The sequence below is a fragment of the Ochlerotatus camptorhynchus genome, unplaced genomic scaffold (genome assembly GCF_037179485.1).
Source record: "Ochlerotatus camptorhynchus isolate MF236.1 unplaced genomic scaffold, CSIRO-AGI_Acam_v1.1 ptg000196l, whole genome shotgun sequence".
In the NCBI taxonomy this organism is placed as follows: domain Eukaryota; kingdom Metazoa; phylum Arthropoda; class Insecta; order Diptera; family Culicidae; genus Ochlerotatus; species Ochlerotatus camptorhynchus.
This window is the reverse complement of record NW_027040686.1, coordinates 4,337,175-4,356,349: the sequence shown is the minus strand read 5'-3', so window position 1 is coordinate 4,356,349 and position 19,175 is coordinate 4,337,175. Positions and strand designations below refer to the sequence as shown.

Here is a 19,175-nt window from a genome sequence, read left to right as displayed (position 1 = left end):
CAATTGAACTATAAGAAAGGGGATATCCTAATATCGAAGACAACAAATCAAGAAGACTGGCAACTTTGCCAGAATCCAAGCGACAGATACAATGGCGCTGCGCTTGAGTGAAGGTGGAAGCAACGCATAGAAAAATGAGCAAATACACAAACCCTTCTTCTGAGGATGTAATCTTTGCTATCAAATTCGTTCGAAGCATTTACCTTTGAGCGGCAGATGACGTGATTGTACCTGTCTCATAGCGTTCGTATGAGAAAACGGAAGAGTTGCCAGTCTTCTTGATTTGTTGTCTTCGCTAATATCCTACCAACAATATGCCACAACCTGAATTCTTCGTCCTTGTTGCGCATGCCATGAATTCAATTTAATGCTATTGTGGACTTAGGAATAAAAAGGGAATTCTAGGGAAGAGCCATCAGCTGTTTCCCATTTCCTGGGAAGTCAAAGATGGCCGGGAAATATAAACAGTAGGTCTATCAGTTTATTAGATGTTATTCAAAGAAGTCACAAATTCTCAAAAACTTTTAGAGTTGTCAAGGGGTCGTGGTCTGTCTGTCTCATTTCAAGAGGTCCTTCGTATGTCTTCCAGGGGATTTAGAGCTTCGGTCAAGAAGGGTCTAGAGTATAAGTATAGTATTCGGTTCCGCAATAAAGGTTTGCCGCTATAATCCTACAGAAACTCAACGAGGACATCTGTCAGCTGAGCACTCTGTGCGCCAATAAACAGAATAGCAACACCGACTGCGGACTGGTGATCAACCGAGCGGACATCATTAGCGCTCTGAAGATGTGGAACGATTCGGACTCGATTCCGGAGCAGGATTTGATTCAACACATCATCCAAGCGTGCAATGAGGTTAGTTCTTTAAAAATCCCGATGTCCATTGTGTTCGCGAAATCTAATCGAAATTCATCCCACACACAAACACACCCACAGATTCCCAAGCTGAAAGCTCGCCTTCGGGAGAAGGAACAACAAGTGGCATCACTCACGGCTGGTGCTGGCGGTGGAGGTAATACCAACCTGGTCATGACGGCCAGTTGGCACCAGGCACTGACCGAAGCCAAGCGGCAGTACGATGCGATCGATCGGGCGCTAGAAGTAAGTGCGATATTTTCTAAAGCTGTAGAAAAGTTACTAGTGCACAAGCTATTTCGTTTGTTCTCGGCATTCCGACAGAGGTGCTTTCCTTTTAATATTTTCTGGCTAATATTTACCAATATCACCCATATGTTTCAAAGTTTCTTTCGACAGGGGTAACGTGTTTATTTTTGAGATATTTAATATAACATTGTCTACGTTGTAAGGATCGAAAGTGATAGAAACAGATAATCAGAGAGACTATTTTCACACTTATTTAACAATAATTATATAACTAAAAGTGATTGGCTGTGGGTGCTTAATTGTATAACGCAATGTTCCTTATTTTACTATTTTTGAAGGTTGTTTTTTGTTTTGTTAAAATGAAATAAACAGATGGTTAATATATTTGATTTCCCCAAACAGCTAGTCTTTTTCCTGCATGACTGCATGATTCCTTGAAGGGAAACATACCCGAGTACCCAGACAAACAGATTGCATGTATATCTTTGTTGTTTTGGGGATAAACGAACCTATCCCAGGCTACCAGAAGTCGTATAACAGTGCACATATAGAATCGAATTTAGTCAAACTTGTATCAAGAAATGAAGTTCACAACATGATGTCTAATCCAGTAATATATACTGTAAAATCCCAAGTCAATTTTGCAATAGTACAAATAATATCTGTTACATATAAAAGACTTGCTGAAAACCTCTTAAATAAAGAAACAAAACAAAATTGAATCGCTTATAGGGTGTAAATTTAATTTGCTTTTATAAGGTTTCCACTTTAATACGTCTACATTTGTGTATGTGCATAATACACGACTCGTTTGTTCGTAATTTAGAGAAGTAGCCAGGCATGGAAAATCAACAGAGTTCCGTAAAATAGTGTATGAAACTTTTGTAGGTTTTGGCAAAACTTGTTATTATTTTTCAGTGAATGTAATTTACAATTATGGGTTATGTTCGCTCTAGGTCATCGTGCATTAGAAATACAGATTTGAGTTACTGACAAAAATTGTAGCTAATATGGAATTCTGTTGATGAAAAATGTTTTAAGCAAATGAATGTAAATGAATGCACGAAAGGAATGTAAATGATTTTCTATGCCTGGAAGCAGCATTTGTTGGACAAATGAATTCTGATTGCTTGGGATATTCCTACTATAATGCGCAAAAGTGGTATAGACACATGTTACGTGACGTTACCACGGTTTTGTCTGATTTTTTGTTTTACAGTTTTTGTACTGCAACTGAATAAAATGAAAAGTAAGTCCTAAATATAATTGCAGATTTGGAAAGTGTGTTAAATTGCCTATAAATATTGATCTGATGTGTTTCTGATTTGAGTAACCCACAACGTTTTGATGAGTAGGTGTTGAGTAGTGTAGTTGAGAAGTGCAAAACGTTGCAACGTCACGCAACATATTCACTTACCAAGGTACTCAAATCATTAACTCTTGATCGATTTTTATAGGAAATTTATCACAATTTCCAAATCTGTAGTAATGATATTTGAGCGTTACCTACTCTTATTTTTTTTTCTGCTACTGACAAAAACTGTCAAAAATCAGCCAAAAACGCGAATGTGGTAGAATGCGTCTATAACGGTGTAATATGGAGGTAGCTATGTGTTCATTTGAATATAGTGCTATCAATTCAAATTTGATTGGATTGAGAAGTATCTATTTATGAAAAACTCATAACAAGTGAGTTCTATATGACAGATAATCTGCCGGTGGACGCATAATTGTCACATGTGCTATGGAGTTTCATATACACATGTGACAATAATGCTTCTAACGGCAGTCATATAATTGCTACTAGACGGAACTGTGCACTACATACGATTAAATTTATACTTCATATGACGATTTCTGATTATATGACTAATACAAATGCCGGTATTCGACTAATATTGCGTGGTAGCGAAAATGACATCTTCGTCAATTGCCTGCCTACCCATAATATAAATAATCCAAATCAATACACCTCAAAAGCAACGTTGGAAAACTTCGCGAGTCATAGTGAGTTTTTGCGAACTTTTTCATCACTGAGCTCAAGAGTTATCCAGCTCCTGCATGCTGCATGTCTAAAATAGCACATTTCACCATCAAGTAAAACCGAAAACATCACCCAAAACATAGAAAGTTTCCCACAATACCAAACCGCAACACTTTCATCCACAGACGCTTCACAGCGTACAGTCGGTGGTGGAGCAATCGCCTGCCTTGATGCAGCTGCAACGTGATCTAGAAGAGACCAACTTCCAAGCGATCTCGCTGGTCTCACTTCCGGCCCACCTGATGACATCGGGTCTCCATCTACATAATGGTAATACAAATGGTGCTGGTGCACCCACCGTCGGCGGCCCCGGGGGCATCGATCTGAATGCCAACCAAACAAATGGGAACAGCAACGGTTCAGTAGCCGTAGCAGGACTGCAGCTAGGCCAACCGGATTTTATCGACTCCACAGCATGACGGTAAAAGGAGTCGAGAAGCATGGAGAACGAGAGTCACCGATGAATAGATAGTGAGATAAACATTTTGTTCGTACATGTTTGTTTGTTTGTTTAGAGAGTGTAGAAAGTGAACGAGGAAGTATTGTGATCATAAACCTATTTAGCAAAAGAGGAAAATAAACTTAAATACGACAGTTGCAGACTAGCCAAACAGCGATCGAATTCTAGATTCGGTAACACAGGATAATAGAGAACAAAACGAAAACAAATTGAGCAAAATCTATAGTATTTTCATGTTCCCTTGTTAGTGTCCAAAATAGAACTTAGAAGTTTCCAAATCCACAAATTAGCGCTCGAGTTAGCGCTATTGTAGTATACATTTTTAAAGCTGTTATCAAGCAAACTCTCCAGGGCAGTGTTAATCAAAACTAGTTGCATTTTCCCAGCGTTTCACTTGTCTTATCAGCGTCAATTATGAGTATGATGAAATTACAGTTATTATGGTAGCAGTGTTTTAATCGATTAAGATTCTTGGGACACTTTCCCGACTGGTATATACGGACGTAAATTTGTGCAGTAACTAAGAGTCTCGAACTTAAATTGATTTAAAACTAGGGGCGGACCGCAGCTCAATGTCAAAATCAGTTATAATGGTTGCACTATTCTCTTTGAATCTAACTTATCAAAATATCGTTCCTATCTACAAGATTCGAACGTTTCCTTACACAAACTTAAGCAAACGTTCAGTTGATGCATAGGTACTCCTAACTTATTCAGCGCAACAAATAGTGTTCTTTTGTCATTGATTGTTATTACCTTGTCATTTATCGTATTTTCTGTTGACCTAAGGCTTCATTGCGTAGCTCTGAACGAGAAACTTTTTTTATACAAGCATTCGTACAAAAAATGCTTCGTTCCGAGCTGCGCAATGGTGGTCCCTGTTTCCAATGTCCGCTGAAATAGTAATTCTATTCACTGAGCTTGAAAACGTACTCCTTCGGTTTCGTGAATAGGTGTTCTGGGTATTCCTTGATGGTGCCTCGCATCAACCGAATGGCTTAATTTTAGATTTGTTGGGATCCATCTAGATATGCTTCGTTGTCTTCTATACTGCCGCTATTCGCATATCAGTCCCATGTCCTATGGATTTCCTATCTACATAGGGCTGTTATGCGAATAGCGGCAGTATATTGATTGCACAGATCCACCAGTTTTCCCTCAATAAGCAGGTCTACTCTGGACCTGTTTAAAAACCCCTATGGGATCCCTCGGATCCCTTCAGCCTTAACCATTGAGTCATGAATCATTCTTTAACTGCTGCAGTTCTATGGACTTTCATATTTGAGATCACTGGATTAGTCTAATTAATAAAGCTAACCTAAACTTATCTAACTGGGTTTGCCTCCGGGAACAATTGAACTTGCATTACCGGAATCTTCTTGCATCGTTAACTAAACCAAACCGGTCTCGTCTATCAAGTCTATTGACCTGCCACTATCCAAAGCTTCAGGAAACATGGCATAAAGTCTTCAAAACTGATGCTGACGTTCCTCTGAACTACCTTTGAGGGACTTAGGATTTACTTCTGAGACCTGCAGACATATCCTGAGTAATTTGTTTCTTTAATGTTTCTAGTTTTCCGCACTCTAAAAAGTACTGACTCATTCTCTGAAGGTTACTAAATGTATTTTAATTTAAGTCAATGTTAAGAAATTCTGTTTATTCCTCTCAAAACGTGAGTGTTTTTTTTAAGCATTCGAGGATTACAAAGAAGACTGACTAACTGAGCACCCAGTGGGGCCATTGGGGATTATTCCGAGAGTCGAAGTGACCTTTGTCACTAGTGAAGTGAGAAAAGTCACGTCGTGATGACGGGACTATCTGTGCAAATCAAACGCAGAGTCACGTCACCCCGACGTGACTTTTATCACTTCACTACTGACAAAAGTCACTTCGAGTCTCGGAATAACCCCCATTGTGAAAGATTTCCATCCTGGGCAGCTGCTTGTCTTGCCTTGACCTGTGCCCACATCAAATTTCTGTCGACTTGCTTGATTTCAAGTCAACTCCCCGAGTATAAGCCAAGGTAATAATTGATTTTATATAGTTTATTAACTACATCGTCCGTCCCTAGACTATTGTGTAACGCACCGTTTAAACAAAAACCAGCTCCAAAACCGCACATACACACTGATAGGACCTTCTCTCGTGACTTGAGAAAAGTATCTCTACTATTGAATCAAGACACATACGCTGTCATAGATAGTAATCACAAACCGGACTCAACTCCACAGCTAGTACTGAAAAATTAGAATAATCAATCAACTTAATTCTAGCTTTCACTAAGTTTGCACAGACGATCAAACTTTACGAAGACTAGAAGCTTTTTGCACACATTCACCAATCCCCGCACTCCTGCTCAGACCATGAATCACGTTCGAGTCGGGAAAGTGTCCCCGGAAAGCAATCGTGAGGTGAAATCTTCCCTCCTTAGTAGAACAAAATAGCTAGACAATGAATTTGCTTACTCCAAGCCTCACATACACACACACACACACAATGATCGATTATGATGATAAAGACGTCCATTTTACAAACTTTGTGTATTATAAGTAGATAAGCGAACAGACATGGCCTTTAAATTATATTGAATTCAGTTTTTTTTCTCTCATCTCTTTTGTAACTATAATGTTTAAGTATGAATCCGCCCTTCCATTCCCGTATTTTTTTGTGTATGGATATTTTTCAACCCAATTGTAAACTTCTTGTATACTTTTAGTAGACATTAAAGGACTAATTTTAAGCTGCGTAAGTGATAACAAAATCCAACTTCATCAGAAGTGCAAAATTTTTGCGAAAATATTAAATGATGATAAAACTGAAAGTTGAATGCCATTGAAGAAATTCGATAAAACTAGAAACCTAAATCCTAAATTTTCCTACGTACATATAAGCTAAGATCTATACGAATAACTTATTGAAAGAGAGCGTGTGTGACTGCGCATATTTCTACGATTAAAATTAACCAATAAATAAAACAAATGGAGTAAATTCTACCACCTTCCTAACAGTGCTTCCTCTGGTATCACAGTGTCCATGGACGTTCCGCGGTCGTCATTGAGCGTGGGTGTAGCGCCTCCAACAACTCGCACAGTACCAGGTTGATCAGGAAGATTCCGTATTTGGCCTGCAGCAAGACTGATGCGGGCTTCATACGCAAGGATTTCAGGTGCATTTAGAATAATTCTCTTTATATGTTTTCACCGCTACTTTTTAAGTGTGTGAGAGGGGAGAGGAGTCTCAAATATTTCAAATTTATAAAACTGAGTATTTAAAGAAGTTCAGGGAACTTTTTAGATGTCAACAGCAAATCGTGAAAGTTAAAGGAACATCATTTTATTTCAGGCAACTTCATAGTAGTATTTTTTTCTTAGGCTACATGTTTTTTGGCTACATGTTGCTCATTTTGTGCCCCGTTAACCCTTCGACTGTGCAAAAAAATTGTATGTACGTATATGTATGTATGTATATACAATCCAACTTCCACTATCCGGCAGTGTTTTTATGGAAGAAAAATGTGTACAATATAATCTATTATTATCTTATACTGATCCCATAGCAAACAATGTTAGCCGGAAGTTGAAAGGTGATAACTCTGTTGAGATTCAGTAACCCATTTCAGAATTCCTGGTCACTCACGTCCATTCCGAGGTTACTTTCACTTACAACAAGCCCCGCATACACGTAGTACCGATATAAAATGTATATTGGTACTCGGTGTACACTTCCATCATCAAAGCAATTCCTGCACGTATTTAGTATATTTTTATGTCTAGTTGTAATCAGTTCGATCTCACCGCTTATGTATTGTGTCCTTGCTGCTGAATCTTTGTCATCTCGATTCTAATTGAGTAAGTCTCACCGAATTCAATATTATCCAAATCCATCATCAAACTTCCTTCTCTCATTCTTTGCGAGTATGCGCTATTTCACTCTTCTTCTTAAATTTCTTAAGGCACTTCACCCAGGTTTTTCAAGCACTCTAGAGGAACCCGTTTTGCCCGCGAATCGGTTCCGGAAGATTCCCTCAGAGAAATAACGTTTTCTCCTCGACAAACACAAACAGCGTGCTTTAAAAATTAATTTTTCGGAACAGGTTCCCCTCGACAAGGACACATTTCTAAAGATTTTTGTCTGAATCACGAACACTTCTAGACCAACAATTGAAATAGGCGAAACAACCAAACGTAAACAATGGCTTTAAACACAAAATTTTCGAGAATCACAACACTCTCGCGCAAACTAACAATGTCATTCGATAAAGGAAGTTTGCTCTATCAGATAACGGTGTTAGATTGCTTGGATGTGCTTTGATTCTCGATGAATTGGCGTTCAAAGCCATTGTTTACGTTTGGTTGTTTCGCCTATTTCAATTGTTGGTCTAGACTTAAAAACACATTTGAAATCATCAATCGCGTTTGAAAATTGCATAAAATCATAAAACTTCATTCGAAAAAATACAGCTGCAAAAACAAAACACGTCAACTTTTCACCGCGGCCTACCACGATCTGTACCAAAGGGTAGGTCACTCCGCACACCAATCTTGGGTCAATTTTTTTCTCAGTGTTCCGCAACTGTACCGCTGGTCGGTTGTGCCAGCAGTGCCGGGCATAGAGCAAGCTGTGATTTAAAAAAAATAGTACGGTATATTTGGCAACCCCAAATTTGGTATTTCTCCTCTACTTCGACGACGTTCACCATGTTATCACAGAGCCACGACTATCGTTTGCAGACGATCTGAAAGTTTTTCTGCGCATCCGCTCACTCACCGACTGCCGTTCTCTCCAAAATCAGATTGACATCTTTGATGACTGGTGTAGTCTACACCGACTGGTGGTCAACCCAGCTAATTGTACAGTTATTACTTTCTCACGCAAGAAACAACCGATTATTTTCAACTACAATCTACTAGGCACGACTATCGAACGGGTTCACTGCGTGAAAGACTTAGGCGTTTTTCTAGACTCAAAGCTGACATACTCACACCATGTATCGTATGTCGTCGACAAAGCGTCCAGAACGCTTGGCTTTGTTTTCAAGATTACTAAGAACTTCACGGACATTTACTGCTTGAAATAGCTCTATTGCTCTCTCGTACGATCTACGTTGGAATAGTGCTCTGCTGTCTGGAGCCCGAACTACAAGAATGGGGCCGAGCGAATTGAATCTGTTCAACGACGTTGTCTTCGCTTCGCCCAGTATTTCTGACAGCTTCAATGATTTTTTTTTTTTACCGACGAATAAAACGACTCTACACCAGGAACTAGAGTTTTCCCATGATGATTCACTGCAGAAGGTGGATTGCATTTTGACGGTGGTCGGCGTAGACGAGGAATCCATCTACAGCAAATCAACCTCGTTGAAGACCTGGCTGCTGGGATACGAGCTGATCGATACGATTACGCTGCTGTGCGAAAAGTCACTCTTTTTCCTGACCAGCAAGCAGAAGAATGTCGATTTCCTTAAGCAGATCGAGAAGGACGGTGAGGAGGGCATTCCGCCGGTGGAGCTGTTGTTTCGGGAAAAGAAGGAAAAAGATAAGGCCAATGGATCATATCATTCGAGCAGTTCAAAATTACGTTTCCTACCATTCGAACTTTAACGTGGAACAATATTTTGATATTTTTTCTTCTACAACCTCGAGAAAATAGGGTATTATTTGTAATATGCTTAAAAAATCTGGAATTTAACGATTTTAAATTGGCTCACTACTTGACTAGCCTATTGGTCCCAAGCAAACGATTAACGTATCCCATTCTACTCGAAATTCTAGTACTACACTATGTTTGTTTTGATTCGCTTTAAAAGTTTGACAGATAAAACGAGGGGTTAGTGAAATTTCCTATGTTTCGAGGGGTGAATCGATTAGCTTGGGACCGAAGATAGTACCAGAGCTGAGCCAAAAAGTAGAGCTCGTTTCTTCGGGACCTTCTGGTCTTAGAGTTACCTCTACGGTAGAAGGTCGTCTCAAAACTGCTCGACAGTATGATTCATTTTGAAGATCTGCTGGAGGCGATTAAGGGATCCAAGGATGGCAAAACGTTGGGCGTCTTCTCCAAGGAAAACTTTCCGTGTGGCGAGCCTTCATCAAGGACAAGAGTTTCGACACGGTGGACATCAGCGAACCAATCGCGAACATCATGCCCTCCAAGGTGGACTCCGAGGTTATCACCATCAGACGGTAGATGTATTCAACAAGTACGTCAAGGATGACGTCATGGAGATTATGGATGCTGATAAGAAAGTAAAACATGCCAAACTGTCGGAGGGTGTCGAGCAGGCTCTGACGGGCAAAACTTTCTGCACTTTGGATCTATCATCTGTGCTCTGGGTGCGCGTTACAAGTCCAACTACTCGAATGTCGTCCGAACGTTGCTGGTCAATCCGACGGAAACGATTCAGAAGCACTACACTTTACTGCTCAATCTGGTTTTCGACGTCGGAATGGAGTATGCCAAGAAGAAGGATCTCAAACTAAGACGTTTGATTTTACCAATGGGTTTTAGTTCCGAGAGAATCCGATCGTAGTACCTGAACAAGTGAAATTCAGTTTAAAAATTTAAAGTTAATTAGGTCGAGTTGCAGCAAAAAACATTCCGCGTGAACTACTCAAATTTAAACCGAAATCTCACTTCAAATTTACATACGTTGCATCGGGTGTAAGGCCACAGCCACCGCCATCAAAGCATATCCATCGTTGCCCCAGTAGTTGGACCAGGAGTTCTTGATTAGACAGGAATCTTCTCCTTAGAGTTTTCCGTATCCAACTGCCACCATTGCATGATTCAATCCATGCAAGTTGCTCTTGCATTCCAATTTCGTAGTACACTCCATTTGCGTAGTAGCTGAAAGACTTGTGACCGGTATCGATAGCAATCGACAGGCCTCGGAAGCCTACATTTCCAATTTAAATGTGAACCGAGAAGTGAATTGCTGGTCTGAGTTCCTCTAGAATATTCAATTAGAGTATGTTTCTGAAATACACAGTCAAACAGCACGTAATGTTGTGAACAACTTCAATAACAGCAGTCCAGCAGGGCGCCCATTTTATTTAATGAACAATCCAATGCCGAGATTGTGCCGATCGATGTGCCCAAGCAGTGCCGAATCTACTTTCGGCATACTGTGCTGAATGACTTACCCCTTGGTCTGTACCTTATGGTCAATTTGAGCCCAAAAATCAAATTGTCATATCTCAACGGAGGTTCAACGGATTTTTGAAATTTCAAACTTTATGTTTTTTTTACGTAGGACTACGTCTTTGATTTCTATATGGGGGTACACTTTGTGAAAACCGAAAATGGAACATGTAACAAATTAAGAAAGATTTTGAACGTTAATAACTCAGCTGCCCCTGGTCCAATTTCAATAATTTTATCACCAATCGATCAGAAATATGGCTACGCATCGATAACAATGCTTCCGAATGTTGATTTTCAACAAGAAACTATTGAAAAACTGGTAAATGTCCAGCATTGTCCAAAAGCGTCGAATTAACTAACAGATCCACCAATTACCTACATGCATATGCTGCTTCCCCAGCACAGTCGTCAGAAGGTAGTAAGTAGACGAAACAAGTCGAAGTGGCATTCGCCTCGGGCGCGTGCAAATATGGAGGATGGAATTGCGTAATACTTTGCACACTCATCGCCATATTCAGAACCAAACGCAAATTCTTCGAGATAACCACCATCCGTCGTCTGGCTCGCCGTGGCGGTGTCTGACGTATCTCCGGTCTGATCTACGAGGTGTGCTGAAGGTGTTCCTGAAAAATGAGATCCGTGATGCTGTCACCTACACTAAACAAGCCAAGCGTAAGCGGCCATGGATGTCATCTACGTTTTGAAGTGACAGAGACGCACTCTGTTTGGTTTCGGAGGTTAAATCACCATCAACTTTGGCAACTTTTCAGGGCCACTAAGCTTATTACAGTAAAGAGTAGGAATAAAATTCATCTGCCTGTTTGTCCATATTCAGAACCAACGACCACACAAAATGCTCATGTAATCAAACTGGAAGCAGGGGTACAAATTATTTTGATCAACCTTGATCAGCTTTGAATCACCACGGCTGGATATTTTCGATGGAAGAAGCAACAATCTAGCATCTAATTCGACGAAGACGGTAGGAAACATTTGTGAAGCCGAGTTATTTACGAAAGAGAGTGTCGATGAAGAGAATCGATCAATGTAGATAGGACCTATTGAAAAGTGACGCGAGATTTGTTTTGCGTACTGAGCTCCAATGCTACCGACGCCAGGGAGGCAGCTCCCACACCTGGACCCTACCAATCGACCCATCAACTCAACCGGGGACCAACGGCTTTACTTCCCGAAGGAAGGCGTGATCAGAGATGTTATGCCTTAGTGATTGGACCCATGCCTGCTGGGGTGAGAGGTAATCACGCAAACAACTGGCGCCAATATCTTTCTAGGTGATATCACGGCGAATGAGAACTTTGGGTCGTTAGTTTAGTTATCTCAGAAATAAGAAATAAAGTGCAGGAACTCAGCGATGAGTAAATTTGCCTCCTGTTTTCCCAGGTTTTTCCAGGATTGTCCAAGGAAAAATTCCCGAATTTGAAAAAAGTAAAGATTGGATTCACTCAGTCTATTGGTACTACTCCGAGACTGAATAAAATTTTCGTCAATTTCCTCATTTTCTGGCAGATTTTTTAGGTTTTCCACAGGAAACCATGAGACAAATTTACTCATCGCTGAGTTCCTGCACTTTTGAAGATTATGAGTGAACTAAACTCAAATTTGGGTCGTTCTCATTCGCCGTGTAAGCAAAACGAAAAGAGCCAGTGTCGCTACTTGATAGCAAACTACTCATAATAGGAGGAGTCTTTTTAGCTTTTATACCACTTGGTTGCACATCATTCTGCTTTAACCTGAAAATATATAAAAGAGCGCTGCTGTATGGCATTAGCTCACTTTCGCTTCGGACGGTGAACAGCAATAGCAGCAGTAGGAAGGTGGTGGCTAGTCCACTCCTTCACACCTAACAAGCAACAATTGTTGTGGTAAAGGAGGCGCCAAGCGTCATCGCAAAGTTCTTCGAGATAACCGCCATCGGTCGTCTGCTGATCTACGAGGTGTGCTGAAGGTGTTGCTGGAAAATGAGGTCCGTGATGCTGTCACCTACACTAAACACGCCAAGCGTAAATGGCCATGGATGTCCTCTTCAATAAAACGGCCCTTTTCAGGGCCATCAAGCTTACTTCAGTAAAGAGTTAGAATATAATTTATCTGTGCTTGTTTGTCCATTTTCAGAACCACAAGCCCCCAACGACCACACAAAATGCTCTCCAGAGTTGTAATCTTGTAACCAAACTCGGAAGCAGGGGTGCAAGTGATTTTGATTGATTCTCTTAATCAACTTTCTCTTTGAAAAAAATACAACAAATTTGGTACGCCTAAAATTCAAAAACGGAAAGAGTTGAGATAATAGATAATTGATCAATTAAAAGAACTAAATGCTCTTCACATTTATTCCGTCCACTAGCGGTCCTTCGTCAAGCTTCCGTTCGTGCCCCTAGGCACAAACCCTTCTACTTTTTTGAATTATCTTGCCCCTTAAATGCTGCACAGTAGGTTGGCCGTTTTGATATGTGTGACGCATCAACATATATCAAATAGACAAGAAAAATGATGTATCATTTTCCAGGATGCTTTCAAGAACTGGCTGTGTTGGTGTTAGATTAGATTAGATTAGGTTTGGATAAGCTCTTTAGTGGGACACTGATGAAGACTGCACATTGTAGTCGAAATATGTAGGGGAAAAGTTGGCTTCAGCAATACCTTAACCTACTATCGTCAGGGGGGTAAACAACGTCCTTGAGAGCTCAATTTTGGCATGTGGATACATTGTGTTTCAGAGCAACTGTTGCCGTTGCAGTCAGGCCTGAAAGGGTTGCGGTAGCATAACTACGCTTTCGAGAAAGATGATGAAGCACTAGAGTCAATCCTCGACGGTGGGGACTACAAAGGCGATAAAGTGGTTGCGGATGGACCGACACGGCTCCAGATAGCGTCTCGACAGGTATTTCCAAGGAGCCTGCCGAAGTTTTATGGAGCAGCAGAAGAGTGGCCGATCTTTATCAGCGCCTACGAGCAGGCAAACCAGTCCTGTGGATTCACCAACGCAGAGAATTTGGTCCGTCTACAGGATGCTCTGAAGGGGAAAGCATTGGATACGGTTCGAAATCGTCTGCTTTTGCCGGAGAACGTGCCGTTGATCATCGAGAAGCTGAGGAAGAGATTCGGGAATCCGGAGATCCTGTCAATCAGATTGGCGACAAAGATCCAGCAGCTAGAGGGACCAAGCACGAAGAGTTTGGAGTCGGTGATCGAGTTCGGAAGTGCCGTCGAAGAGTTTACTCAGCATCTCAAAGCGGCCGGGCTGGTGGACCACTTGAAGAACCCAATTTTGATGCAGAGTCTAGTTCAGAAGCTGCCGTCGTACTATGTCATGGAGTGGGTGGACTACAAGCGACGCGCACAGTCAGTCGACTTGGAAACATTCGGTGCATTCATGGAAGGTCTCGTAGAGAAGGCGTTAGAAGCAACCTTCGAGAAGGCAGATGCAAAGGAGAAGGGTAAGATGCGAAATAGACCACAAACGAAGGCTTTCGTTCACGTCACGGATGGAGATAGCGGCCGGTCTGGGAGTGTGATGTCAGCTGGGAAGAATTCGTCACCCCAACCCCAGCGCCGAGAGTTGAAGTGTTCCGTGTGCCAAAAGTCTGGGCATTACGGAAGGAACTGCCAGGAATTGCTCAAACAGAGTGTTGCAGAGCGGTGGAAAACGGTGACTCGGTTGAACCTCTGTCCACTCTGCCTTTACGACCATGGACAACGATCATGTCGTATAAGAGTTCGTTGCAAGGTAGATGGCTGTCCGGAAAACCACAATGCCCTTCTTCATGGTGGACCAGCCGGATACTCGCGAACTCAGGTGCAGTGTAATAGTCATCGTCAGTCGAAATGTGCAGTTCTGTTTAGGATGGTTCCAGTGACGCTATACAACGGCAAGAAAAGAGTAGATACTCTAGCACTCATCGATGAAGGATCTTCGGTTACCATGGTGGACAGTGAATTGGTGAGAACGTTGGGTGCCGATGGACCAGTGGAACCACTGCAGATGACTTGGACAAACGGCGTACAGCGCACGGAGTATCAGTCGAAGAAAGTGGTGCTTGAGATATCTGCCAGAGACTCGTCGAGTAGATACGATCTGCTGGAAGCTCATACGGTGCACAGGTTAAACCTCCCTGCACAGAAGCTGGATTCAGCGAAGTTGGTCCAGGAGTTTAAGCACCTTGAAGACATCGACATTCCCAGTTACGAGAGAACTACACCGAAGGTGCTGCTGGGGATCGATAATCTTCACTTGATCGCCCCGCTGGACTCACGAATCGGAGAATCTGGTAAACCAGTTGCCATTTTGTGCAAGCTCGGCTTGACGGCTTATGGTCCACAACCAAACGTCGTAGGAAAGGTGCATTTTCTGGGACACCATCGGTGCTCGTGTGAGGAGTGCAGCAAAGCGGATAAGGATCTGGACGAGGCGATGAAGAAACATTATCAACTTGAAGACGTCGGAGTGTCACCTATTCGTTTAGAATCGAAGGAAGATCGTAGAGCACGCGAGATTTTGGAGAAGACCACTCGAAGAGTGGGTAGCAGGTTCGAGACAGGATTACTCTGGAAAGAAGATGATGTTCGATTTCCGGAGAGTTTAGACATGGCCATGAAGCGGTTGCGATGTTTGGAGGCTCGGATGGACCGGAATCCTGGAGTGCAGGAATGTTTGCAGAAGCAGTTGGAAGAATATCTTGCCAAGGGCTACGCGCATCGTATCACCGAGCAGGAGTTAAAGGAGACGCCGAAGAGTAAAGCTTGGTACCTACCGCTGAACTACGTGGTACATCCGAAGAAACCTGGCAAGGTGCGGTTGGTCTGGGATGCGGCAGCGAGGGCTCATGGAGTGTCGCTTAACGATAAGCTGTTGAAGGGTCCAGACATGATAACGTTGCTACCAGCTGTTATAAGTGGATTCCGCGAGAGAAACGTGGCGTTTGGAGGTGACATTAGGGAAATGTTTCATCAAGCATGGGTTCGTGCAGAAGACCGTCAGGCACAACGGTTCCTATTCGTGGGTCCGAACGGAGTGGTGGAAACGTACGTGATGGATGTGGTTATCTTTGGCTCGACCTGTTCGCCTTTCTCCGCACAGTACGTGAAAAACTTGAACGCGCGGGAACATGCCGAGCAGTATCCGGAGGCTGCCGATGCTATCGTCCGAAAGCACTATGTCGACGACTATTTCGACAGTGCCGATACAGTAGAGGAAGCGGTGAGACTAGCGATGGATGTGCGACGTGTACACGCCAACGGTGGGTTCGAGATTCGGAACTGGGTTTCCAACTCACAGGAAGTGTTACATCAGCTCGGAGAGGAGAAGTCTGTGGTGAAACCACTAGAAGTAGACAAGCATTGCGCTACGGAGAGAGTCATGGGAGTGCTGTGGGACCCGGAAGGTGATCACTTCGTTTTCTCAACGGAGATTCGCCAAGACCTTCAGCCCTACATTCGGGAAGGTGCTTGGCCAACAAAGAGGATTGTGTTGCGGTGCATTGCCAGCACGTTCGATCCGAAGCAGTTCCTGGCTCCGCTGTTGATACACGGACGGATCATAATGCAGGATTTATGGCGTAGTGGCATAGGTTGGGACGAGAAGCTCACGGAAGCTCACTACAAGCGGTGGGTGCAGTGGACACAGCTATTCCATCTAATCGATGAGATTCGTGTTCCACGGTGTTACCTCGGTGGATTGGACTCGAAGGTCTATGAAACGGTGCAGTTACACGTTTTCACTGACGCTGGAGATGCGGCATATGGATGCGTGGCCTACTTCAGGTTCGAGGACGGCGAAGTCGTTCACTGCGCATTCATCGAGGCCAAAGCGAAGGTGGCGCCATTACAGTACCTGTCTACACCACGGTTGGAGCTAGAAGCGGCTGTTCTCGGTGCGCGATTGACAAAGTCGATCTGCGATGTCCATTCCTTTCCGGTAGCGTCGTGGTGTGGTGTGGTGTGACTCGGATACGGTAGTATCATGGGTGAAATCGGACCAACGAAGGTATAAGCCGTTTGTTGCCTATCGCATTGGCGAGATCCTCAGCATCACGAATCCAGAAGAATGGCGTTGGGTAGGAACGAAGGACAATCCAGCGGACGATTTGACGAAGTGGGGCAAAGGAACGGAGATCAAGTCGGGAAGCCGATGGTTCCATGGACCGGATTTTCTGTATCACGGAGTGGAAGAATGGCCGAAGCAAAAGCGTCCAAAGGTGGAAGTTGCCGAAGAGCTCCGGGCGAGCGTGCTGCTGCATCACATCGGGTTACCCGAGGGGTTTACGGAGAGGTTGCAGCATATTTCGGGTTGGACAGTAATGGTGCGGACCCTAGCAACAGTGTTCCGATTCGCGTCCAACTGCCGGCGACGCGTCAAGAAGCTGCCGATCGAAGCCGTTAGGAAAGGTGTCAAGCAAGGATCAACGTTCCCCGCCGTGGATGTGCCGTTGCGACAGGAGGAGTACCAGGCTGCAGAAACAGTTTTGTGGAAGGTAATTCAGGCAGACGAGTTTGCCGACGAAGTGAGGACCCTGGTGAAGAACAAGGATTCGACAGTACATGAAATGTCACTAGAGAGGTCGAGTAAGCTGTATCGTCTTGCACCGTTCCTGGATGAGGATGGTGTCGTGCGGATGGAAGGTCGTACAGAAGCGGCGGAATATGCGGCATTTGATGCGAGGTTTCCGATCATTCTGCCGAAGGACCACGTGGTGATTCGAAGGTTATTAGAACACTACCATCGGCAGTATGGGCACAGCAGCAGAGAAACCGTTGTAAACGAAGTTCGGCAGCGATTCTACATTCCGTGTCTCCGAGCGCTAGTAGATCAAGTGATGCGAGCCTGTGTGTGGTGCAAGATTCAAAAGGCGAAGCCAATTGTTCCGAGAATGGCACCCTTACCAGGGCAGCGTTTGGCGGCGAGGGTCGATCCGTTTTCGTACGTCGGCATAGACTATTTTGGTCCACTGGAAGTGTCTATTGGCCGAAGGAAGGAAAAGCGATGGGTGGCACTTTTCACGTGCCTAACTGTGCGAGCGGTACATTTGGAGGTGGCGTACAACTTGACGACTGAGTCGTGCAAAATGGCGATCAGGAGGTTCGTAAAGCGGCGTGGCAGTCCGATCGAGATCCTTTCGGATAACGGCACGAACTTTTTCGGTGCCAGTCGAGATCTGCCGAAGGAAATAAATCTAGCATGTGCGGATACCTTTACCGGTGCGAGGACTCGTTGGACTTTTAACCCACCGGCTGCCCCACACATGGGAGGTGCGTGGGAGAGAATGGTGCGCTCGGTGAAAGAGGCACTAAAAACGTTCACAGATGGTCGGAAGCTGACGGACGAGATCCTGCAGACGGCACTGATCGAGGCGGAGAACCTGATCAACTCTCGTCCACTCACGCCGCCGAACGCCGAACCACTTTTTGCGTGGTCGTTCATCGGTCGAGTGTCTGCCGTCGAGGAATCCTATTGACCTAGCCAACACGTTGCGTAGTAGCTACCATCGCGCACAGTTCTTGGCTGATGGATTCTGGGATCGTTGGCAGAGGGAATACCTGCCGATGTTAAACAAGAGGTCTAAGTGGTTCGTGGATCAGCGACAAGTAGCGGTTGGAGATTTGGTGTTCGTGGCAGATGGAGAGAAGCGAAACGTCTGGGAGCGAGGCGTGGTGAAGAAGGTGTTCGTTGGGAGTGACGGAAGAGTCCGTTCAGCGTCCGTTCAGACAAGCAGAGGCGAGAAGGTCAGACCGGTAGCGAAGCTAGCCGTTCTGGAGGTCACTTCGAAGGAGTAATCCCCGTACTGTTCCTTATGGAACCAGCCACAGGGTTTACGGGCGGGGGAATGTTGCCGTTGCAGTCAGGCCTGAAAGGGTTGCGGTAGCATAACTACCGTGAACGCGCCCCTTTGATGCGCCCGTTTTTGACGTTTCTTGCCGTCGCTGTAGCAGTGAGGCGCATAGATGAATGTATGCACACAGAGGTGCGATAGTGAGTGGGATAAGCTGAACACGGCCATCGCTTTCGTACTACTTTGTTTTGTTTACCCCAGCAGCTGGCCTGGAAAGAGGAGAGTATAGACTCCATCGCGATAGATGTGTTTTTGTTGTTGCGAATTATGTTTTGTGCCGATTATTGTACCTAGTAAGTTGTGTAATTTGTAGTTTATTAGTTTATTTGTAGCTTTTTAAATATTGTGAAATCATAGATTGTTCGCCACTGTTGTACCGCGGGAAGCAGATATGTTTGCATTTAGTGTATTACTGTTCAATTACCGTAAGTTAAATATTATGTAAAGGTGACATGTTGTTCAGTGTCTTTTATTTAATTAATTGATAGGACCTCGCTAAGCCCGCCGAAGGTAGATTGGCATTGAGGAGTTGCAGGCGTTGAAAAACTAAATTGTAAGTTGTCGATTGTAAGTTTG

The 19,175-nt window shown here is 43.7% G+C and overlaps 3 protein-coding genes across 4 annotated transcripts in view; all 3 read left to right on the top strand.

The window, feature by feature from the left end:
* corn (cornetto) overlaps nucleotides 1–4,650 on the top strand; it is a 159,823-nt gene extending 155,173 nt beyond the window's left edge. The window contains exons 8-10 of one of the 2 annotated variants that reach the window (XM_065223734.1): nucleotides 677–856; nucleotides 938–1,102; nucleotides 3,275–4,650. In XM_065223734.1, coding sequence (XP_065079806.1) covers nucleotides 677–856; nucleotides 938–1,102; nucleotides 3,275–3,568 — 639 coding nt within the window. In that variant the 3' untranslated portion in view covers nucleotides 3,569–4,650. The remainder of the gene's footprint in view (nucleotides 1–676; nucleotides 857–937; nucleotides 1,103–3,274) is intronic. The other variant, XM_065223735.1, reaches the window with a different exon arrangement.
* The window catches only part of LOC135702723 (probable peroxisomal acyl-coenzyme A oxidase 1), a 365,647-nt gene that overhangs the window by 332,684 nt on the left and 13,788 nt on the right, over nucleotides 1–19,175 (top strand). The window lies entirely within an intron of this gene.
* Nucleotides 9,642–17,703, top strand: LOC135702687 (uncharacterized). Its single transcript, XM_065223713.1, has 5 exons — nucleotides 9,642–9,854; nucleotides 9,956–10,091; nucleotides 13,557–16,585; nucleotides 16,692–17,582; nucleotides 17,656–17,703. Exons 1-5 carry the CDS (start codon nucleotides 9,642–9,644, stop codon nucleotides 17,701–17,703), a joined length of 4,317 nt encoding a protein of 1,438 aa, XP_065079785.1.